The sequence below is a fragment of the Aedes albopictus genome, chromosome 2 (genome assembly GCF_035046485.1).
Source record: "Aedes albopictus strain Foshan chromosome 2, AalbF5, whole genome shotgun sequence".
Taxonomy (NCBI): domain Eukaryota; kingdom Metazoa; phylum Arthropoda; class Insecta; order Diptera; family Culicidae; genus Aedes; species Aedes albopictus.
Window position 1 is genome coordinate 208331055 of NC_085137.1, and position 9200 is coordinate 208340254.

General features: G+C 41.3%; 1 protein-coding gene across 1 annotated transcript; it reads left to right on the top strand.

The window, feature by feature from the left end:
- The first annotated feature begins 3685 nt into the window (after nucleotides 1-3685).
- On the top strand, nucleotides 3686-7757 carry LOC134286336 (uncharacterized protein K02A2.6-like). Its single transcript, XM_062847941.1, has 3 exons — nucleotides 3686-4289; nucleotides 4347-6252; nucleotides 7365-7757. Exons 1-3 carry the CDS (start codon nucleotides 4171-4173, stop codon nucleotides 7755-7757), a joined length of 2418 nt encoding a protein of 805 aa, XP_062703925.1. The 5' UTR covers nucleotides 3686-4170.
- Nucleotides 7758-9200: the final 1443 nt, after the last annotated feature.

The following is a 9200-nucleotide window of genomic DNA, read 5'->3' on the forward strand; positions in this document are numbered from 1 at the left end:
TGAGAAAACCAAACGACGTATCTAGCCAAAATCAAAAGTAACAGATACACCAAACTGGCACCATACAAAAGCGACGTATCTGGCATGACGTATCTCTAACCAACCCGGTGTATGTGTATTTTTGTCAAAATTCATTGTGAAAATGATATGGAATGAGTAGGTTTTGTTTCTTACCTAGTGCGTGCTATATCCCTGGTGATGTTAAGCACGAAAAAATCTATGAAAAGTCTTTTCATAAAAAAAAACTATTTTAGTGAAATGGTCGTCAACATTGACCATGAATTTACTCAGATCAGTGAAAAAGTAAGATACGTCGATTTGAAAAATTATCTATATATATAAAAATGAGTTTGAAGTCCCTTTGAGGCAACAAAACTCACGAACGGCTGAACCGATCGGGATGACTCTTGCACGGTTTGGTTCGTATTCATGGTGGCTGTGTTTATATACATAAAAAGTTACGAAAATCATTCCAGGAGTATAAAAAATGTAAAAATAATATTTTTTCATGGGCCGGGAAGAAATTTGCCGTGATTCAAATGAAATCAATCTAGAGTGCGTTGCTGCGATTTCCTCAACAGCTGTCAAACCACCATATCATGGCAAGACAAAGTTTGCCGGGACAGCTAGTGCTTGATATATTCAATAGAGCTAATAAACTATAGAGGACGAATGTCGCTGGCGTCGCTGCCGAAACATCTCTTGCTGGCGAAGATAGGCCGGGCTATAAGTGTTGTGATAGTTGCGTGCCCACAGATTGGTCAATCACAGCAGGCCGTGCATGGTGGAAGACAAGACCACGCTTTATCAAGTGTAGTCCATTCGAGTGAACGGTTGTGCTCCGCAGTGCGTAATAATATTTCAATCATAGGTTAATTAATAAATCATAATTAGTAATTAAACAAGTGTTTGAGTTATTATAGTAAACCCTCGGTGTCACATATTGGCGACGAGAAACCCACGTTTGCAAAAATCAGAAGAAAAGCAGGTATGATTGAATCCTAAATACTGCCAAATTTGGAAAATGTAAGTATTTCAGAGGGAAAGCGAAAAGTCTCCCCTCGAAAGAGGGAGGCGCCTATGCGGCGGATAAAATCCGACCGGTGCAGGCAATTACGTTTCGCCTCAAAAGAGGGAAACGCCTAAGCGGCGGAAACAAAATTCCGGCCGGGGCAGGCAATGATGTTTCGCCTCAAGGAGAGGGACCCAAGTAACAATCGCCAGCCGCAAACAAGCATGCATGCTGAATTGTTGCTTTATAATGGTAATTATAGCTGAACTAAAATTATGCTGTACATATTACTGTGCAAATGCTTTTTCAATTGAAAAAGTAGCCAATGTTCAACTTTTCGTATTGGTATCAATAATGATAATTTAAAACACTTTTCAAACGTTTTTTAAGATTTTTATTCGACTCGCAGTAATTCCTTTACATTATAGTTTAACAAGACTTTTTTCTGCTTCTTGTTAAGTTCATGTAAAAAATAGGACATGTATCTGAATAATGTGTTTTTCACAAGTCAAATAAGCGCTTTCGTTTCATCATACTTCGACTCAGAGTACATGATGAAAAACACGTGTTTTTACCGAACAACAGCTGAATTAATCTGTTGTTCAGTCGTTAACCATAATGTTGTGCTAATTCACCACTGCTGTATAGGAGTCAGAGTCTGATCATTATAAAACCACGGGAAGTTTATGTTTTGATTTGAGCGCTGCAATTCATCATCTCTAGGATGGCGCAGATAGGAAGGCATGCGGCTGGCAATCGACGGGTCTCGAGTTCAAATCTGGATTTAGGTAAATTTATGTGTAGTTATTATTTCACAATATTTGTTCACATCATTAAGTTCCAATCATAAACTCTCGTGGAAATCGAAAAATTTTACGTTTTTTTTATTTTTAATCATTTTTGCTACAGCTGAATATCAGTTTTACTATATATTTGTAAAACGATTTAACAACAAACATTTCAGTTGGTACACAACACTATGCTTTACATTTTCTCCAAATTTGTGTGAACAAAACCCGAACAAAGATTGTGCCTGAAAATTATCCAAATGTTATTCAGCATTATGCTGAATCAGTTCGTCGTAAAGGTGCTTGTAAAATGAGTGATTGTTAGTTGGGGAGACGCCTAAGCGGCGGATAAAATCCGGCCGGAGCAGGCAATAACGTTTCGCCTCGGAGGAGGGAAACGCCTAAGCGGCGGTTAAATTCCGGCCGGGGCAGGCAATAATGTTTTACCTCATGGAGGAAAACGCCAAAGCGGCGAACAAAAATTCGATTGAGGCAGGCAAATAGACCACGTGGTCAAAGTGAAAAAAAATTCATGTGTGCTACTAACAACGGAACGGGTTGCTATGGCAACGCTTGGCATGGTTTTCGTCGGAGAAAAAGAACGCCACATTGCGAGGTGTTGTCATGGCAACTCATGATTACCATAGAGCACACCTACCCGAGTCAACGGATTACACAAAACAGTTTCCAAATTTGGTAGAATTAAATTTAAAAAAAATAAATGACTAAAATATTATTAACATTTCAGGAATGGAAGATCAGCTTTTTAAAATCCCACCGTTCGAATGTGAGAACGTACCTCTCTCGGAACTGCGATCGAAATGGTTCGACTACAAAAACAGTTCGAATACGTGGCTGAAGCCTTAAGCAGGAAAAAGAAGAAGAAGCTGAACAACATTTTCCTGGCAGTGGGAGGCCGCCAGCTACAACGAGTATTTGAGAGCCTGCCTGTAGATGTAAACGCTGCCGAAAATGAGGATGAGTTCAGCGCAGTGATCCGCAGATTGGACGCATATTTTGCGCCGAAGCGCCATGATACCTTCGAGCGTTACTCGTTCTGGAGCCTGAAGCCATCCGTTGGTGAAGCCCTGGACAAATTTTTATTACGAGCCAAGACGTTGGCCAGCAAATGCCAGTTTGGTTCCACAGAAGGAGAGAGCAGAGACGCTGCGGTGATAGATAAGGTAGTAATGTTAGCACCACCTGAACTTCGCCGTAAGATTCTGGAGAAATCGGATATAAATCTGGACGATTTGACAAAACTTGTCAACTCGCACTTATCGGTACAACAACAAGTTCGAGAACTGAATCAACATACCAACGGATCCGGAAATGTCCTGGATGTCATCCGCGAAGGCGCATACGTGAACAAAGTTGGAGATAACACGTCTGCGGACCGCAAGAATCAATGGGCTCCATACCGTGCAGATACTGAGTGTGGTAAGTGTGGAAATCTGCCGCATCGATCAGAGGACCTGTGTCCCGCAAAGAACATGAAATGTCGAATCTGCAACTACTACGGGCATTTCGCGAAGAAATGCAGGACGGATCCGAAGAACAGGAAAGCGATGCAATCAATGCCAGTGAAGCGTAAGTTGGAGGATTATCCTAACCGTCCGGAACCACGTCGTCCAAAGTTATCCAGAGTAAGCGCAGTCGGGGAACAGTCTCCAGGTGATGATGCAGTGAACCATGACAAAAGCGATTCCTTTATCTACGCCATCAGCGACAATCACGACGAAATTGTTTGGTGCAAGGTTGGTCAGGTCCTGGTTGAGATGATGATCGACTCTGGTTCGAAGTTCAACATTATCGACGAACTGACATGGAACTTCATGAAAGGAAAGAACGCTATAATCAAGAATGTAAATAAGACCATCCGACAAACAGTTATCCGCATATGCCCAACGAGGAAAACTGGAAATCATGTGTGTTTTTGATGCCGAAATTCGTGTTGTCGATGGATCAGGAGAACCATTGGAAGCCAATTTCTATGTGGTGAAAGGTGGCGAGCAAAACCTGCTGGGGCGAGATACCGCGAAGTTGCTGGGCGTCCTTCTGATTGGTCTACCGAGCGTTGCTGAGGTGCAAGAAAGTGTCCAACACATTGCAGATAGTACCATCGAAAAGTTCCCTACAATTAAAGGTATGGTATAAATAATAATAAATAAATAAATAAATAGTCATAAATCTCGTTCAATTAAAGGGGTTAAATTGCGTATCGAGATAGACGAAAGTGTTACACCAGTGGTCCAACACGTCCGGCGAGTACCGATTGCGCTCCGTCAACAGGTTGAGGACCAAATCAATCACTTACTAAAATCAGGCATAATCGAAAGAGTCGATAAACCTAGCCCTTGGGTTTCTCCAATGGTGGTTGTTGTAAAGGACGATGGGAATGTACGTCTTTGCATCGACATGCGGCGAGCAAACGTTGCAATCAAAAGGCAATATCACGTGATGCCAACTTTGGATGATCTTCTTGCTAGGTAATGAGCTCAAGTTTAGTAGGCTGAAAATGATAAAAATATTCATATTATGTTTAGGTTGAATGGATCGCAATGGTTTTCCCGCCTCGACATAAAAGACGCTTACCACCAGATCGAGTTGCATGAATCAAGCCGATACATTACAACTTTCATAACACATTTGGGAATGTTTCGGTACACTCGCTTGATGTTTGGAATATGTTCCGCATCGGAATACTTCCAAAGGACAGTTGAGCAAATTTTGAGTAACTGTCCAAATACCTTCAATTTCCAAGACGACATTTTCATCCATGGGCGAACTAAAGAAGAGCATGACGCGTCTCTTTTAAAGGTACTGGAAACTTTGGAGGCGTATAATGTGGTACTGAACACGAGAAAATGCAGATTCGGAACTACAGAAACTGAATTTTTGGGTCATCATATTTCCCGTGATGGGCTCAAGCCAACGGACGACAAAATATCTGCCGTTTTAAAGTTTAGATCGCCGAAGTCGTCAGAAGAGGTCCGAAGTTTCCTGGGCCTAGTTGGTTACATCGGTAGATTCATTCCGGATCTTGCAACCAAAACGTTCGAATTACGACAACTCATCGCGGGTGGTTGTACTTTTGATTGGACACCACAGCACGAAATTGCTTTCAATAAGCTTAAGGAAGCTATATGCTCCGCCCCAATCTTGGGTTATTTTGACAACACACGCCGAACAAGACTTATTGCAGACGCATCACCAGTTGGGCTGGGAGCGGTGTTAGTTCAGTTTGAGGATGAGCATGACGACAAACCAGTTATAATATCATATGCCAGTAAAAGCTTGACGTCAACGGAGATGCGCTATTGCCAAACGGAGAAGGAAGCCTTGGCGATCATTTGGAGTGTTGAAAAATTTCGGCTTTATCTCATCGGAAGAGAATTTGAGTTAGAAACTGATCACCGGCCTCTGACTGCAATTTTTAAATCCAGTTCTCATCCACCAGGCCGTATTGAAAGATGGGTACTACGAATGCAACCATACAAGTTTCGCGTAATTTACAAACCAGGTAAACAAAATGTGGCGGATTCCTTGTCTCGTCTCTCTCATTCAGATGATGATAAGAACGTTGACAGCTCTGACGATGATTTGTACATTGCTGCAATCACCGAATCTGTTGCCATCGACGTATCTGAAATAAGACATGCATTAGATACCGATTCAGAATTGATCCTGGTTAAGGAAGCCATAATAACAGAAGATTGGAATAACGAAACAATTAAATCTGGCGCAAAATCATACATCCCCTTCCAAAAAGATCTAGGCCTGCTGGAGGGATGTGTCATCCGTGGATGCCGGCTGGTAATACCGAAGCAACTGCGTTCGCGTATGCTGCAGCTGGCCCATGAAGGGCACCCAGGTGAAACAGTTATGGTTGCCCGTATGCGCGACAGAGTGTGGTGGCCTGGCATGGATGACGAAGCTAAAAAGGTGGTAAGGGATTGTGAAGGGTGTCGAATAGTGAGCAGGCCGTCTGCCCCAGAACCAATGCAGCGGCGAACGATGCCTAATGAACCGTGGTTGGACGTAGCAATAGATTTCTTGGGTCCACTTCCATCTGGTGAATACTTGCTAGTGGTCGTCGATTATTATAGTCGGTACAAGGAGGTATGCGTAATGAGGAAAATCACATCGGAAGAAACTATCAAGCGACTTGAACCGATATTTGTACGTCTAGGATATCCTAGGTCGATAACACTGGACAATGGTAGGCAATTCATTAGCAAAGACTTTGGAGATTATTGTTTCGCCAGAAATATGAAACTCAACCACACTGCTCCTTACTGGCCTCAGGCCAATGGAGAGGTAGAACGGCAGAATAGCTCACTCTTGAAGCGTCTTAAAATCAGCCACTCACTGGGTCGTGATTGGAAGAATGATCTGCTCCAATACCTACTAACAAGGGGTAGTCACTCTACACACTTCATTTGTGCCAACGTTTTTCGACGTGTGCCTTGGTGTGCCCTAGTGTGCCGAAGTGCTGAAGCGCCGAAGCTCCAAATGTATTATGGTGACTGCTATAATAAAGCGACGCCGCACTGGCATTATTTTCTTAGCAACCATAGAATTTATAGTACTTTATTGTTTTTGTTTTTCAACAAGAATGTCAACGAAAATATTTTCTGGATATAATTCCAAGTGGATTCTGGAATGATTCCGAGATCTAATGTTAAGAGGTTTTGTGCTTGGTTTTGGGAGACATTTCATTGACATAAGGGGGAAAATCTGGAGGAATTTCTATTATGTCTGATGGAGGAATGGTCGTTAAATTTGATAACGGAGGTATGCTGTAAAAATATTGTAGTTTTCTGAGCTTTTTAAGGGGCTTTTGATAAAACTTACAGAAAAGAACAAGTTAGGGTGTTTTGAATAAATTTTGAATGAAATTAGAAATGGGTACATATGAGTTCCCTGGGAAAAAAGAAAGAATTGAGAATGGACAGGTTCTTAAGAGTTCGCAGCAAAATTCTGATATTAATTATCAGCGTTGAAGATTCTAAGCTTGATTCTAAGTTCACCGGCAATTGTTGATAAATACCTATCGAGACATTCTTGGTTGGGCTCATGGAAAAAAAATGCATTTTTTGCTTCTTCCAAAAAACTCATCCATATTATAACAGGTTCATATACTTTCCATTAAACATCACAGCAGCTATTTAACACCATTCTGAAAGAAAAAGGACTTGTTAAAATGGTATTTTGTTCGAATAGTTTAGAAAAGTTCAACTGAAGGCATTGTTTCGGTTTCAACATTCCGTTGAACTGACAGTGAGCAAAAAAAGTCCACGATTGCTACGAACGAAAAGTCGTCATTTTATAGCATCCTTTGTGTGAATCTGTGCCAACCGGTGCCACTGGTGTGCCGGGTGTGCCCAAGGCACACTGTGGAGAGTGACTACCCCTTGCCTACTAATGTATAACACGACTCCTCATTCGGTGACAGGCAAACCTCCCACTTTGCTACTGCAAAACAGAATAATTCGATCGAAAATACCATGTTTGAAAGATCTTGAAACAGCTACGCCAGCATGTTCTGAGGTCCATGACAGGGACGCGGAAAGGAAAGAGAAGACTTGAAACGTCACGCCAAAGTGTCCAACATCCAGGTAGGAGACAAGGTTCTGCTGCAAAACCTCATTTCGTGTGACAAACTAACTCCAACATTTGACAACACGGAATATGAAGTACTGGAACGAATAGGAAATAGGGTGAAAGTCGTACATCCAGTGTCGGGCAAAATAATAGAACGAAACGTCGCCCACATCAAGAAGATTTCATCTTCCAACGTGCAAACCCCGGAAATGGAAAGCGGTTTCGCCGGAGAACCATCCGATACTCAAATAGAGGCTTCTTCACCGTCTCAGGCAACTCGTCCCAACCGCATTACACGTCGACCGTCGTGGCAACAGGATTATATCATCCGTGCTTCCAAAGAAGATTAAGCATCCAAATCGTGGAAAAAGGAAGATGTGATAGTTGCGTGCCCACAGATTGGTCAATCACAGCAGGCCGTGCATGGTGGAAGACAAGACCACGCTTTATCAAGTGTAGTCCATTCGAGTGAACGGTTGTGCTCCGCAGTGCGTAATAATATTTCAATCATAGGTTAATTAATAAATCATAATTAGTAATTAAACAAGTGTTTGAGTTATTATAGTAAACCCTCGGTGTCACAAGTGTCAAAGCGAAAAAGTATGCAGTTTGACAGATAGATACCCGACATGTTTCCGAACGAGAACAAAGGGAACAGCAGCAACATTCGTCCTCTATAGTTTCTTAACTCTATTATATATTCAAACAACTTCATCGATCGATAACCATACATGAAAAATATCGTTTATCGGTCATAAGATAAAAACCTGAATAATTCCACCTATGGTGAACAGGACCCTCCTTATACCCCGGACAGACATGTGATACGAGTGCGATTCCTGTACAACGGTACGCAGTGTCAAGAAAATTCTAACAAGACTGACTTGAACTGAGAGAATTTTCAGTATGGCACTCATTTCAAGCGCAATTGTACAGTGATTCTTGTATCACATGTGTGTCATAAGTATTACACTTATCAAAATTATTGTTGTATTATTCGTATGTTTGATTGAGATTTTTGGTCATTCAAGAAAATATTGTACACTCAGAAATAAAAGTATACACGGAATTACTATTATTTATGCATTTTGTATCCACATCTCTCTCACTCTCTTTAAATTTTCATGCTATCTGGTACTTCGCCTGGGTTGACGAAATACTTCTCTTCAACCCAGGCTAAACGGCAGATAGCATGAAAATAGAAAGAGAGTGAGAGAGATGCGGATACAAAATGCATAAATAATAGTAATTCCGTGTATACTTTTATTTCTGAGTGTAGATTTGGCATTAAGTTGATTGCTTTCCATAATAGAATCATCGACCATGGGCTTAAATACCAAAAATGCCAGACAAAATCTCCTAGAATCTTGTATGGAATGTTTAAACAATAGCTTACATATTCTGGAATATTGTATCTCTTGTTAATTGCAAATCGATTAATACATGTGTAACGTAGTTACAGAAGGTCAAAAAAAAAATATAATTTTAATCCAAACCTAATCGCCAAGTAAGATATTTTTCAATTTCAAAATATGGGACCAGCGAGGGTTATCGATGACCTTTAACTAACACGAGAGCCCCTGGTGGTGGGATTTAGAACCACCAATTTAAACCTATCATGCAGCAAGCTTACTGGGAGGATCTCATCACTAAAACTAATGACGATTAGCCTCATCAGTTTATACGGGAACTGAAATGTTGTTTTTCTCAAAAGTACAAAAGAAGACTATTGAAAAGAGGGCGTCGCGTGGGTCTAGCATGGTTGAGTCATCCGATGATCTAGCATTCTCAAA

What these genes read in the sequence shown, in the direction of transcription:
- LOC134286336 (XM_062847941.1), top strand. Translation starts at nt 4,171, where the DNA reads ATGGTGGTTGTTGTAAAGGACGATGGGAATGTACGTCTTTGCATCGAC. An exon ending in TTGGATGATCTTCTTGCTAG is followed by an intron (nt 4,290 to 4,346) that starts GTAATGAGCTCA and finishes TATTATGTTTAG; the next exon opens with GTTGAATGGATCGCAATGGT. An exon ending in CACACTTCATTTGTGCCAAC is followed by an intron (nt 6,253 to 7,364) that starts GTTTTTCGACGT and finishes GGTCCATGACAG; the next exon opens with GGACGCGGAAAGGAAAGAGA.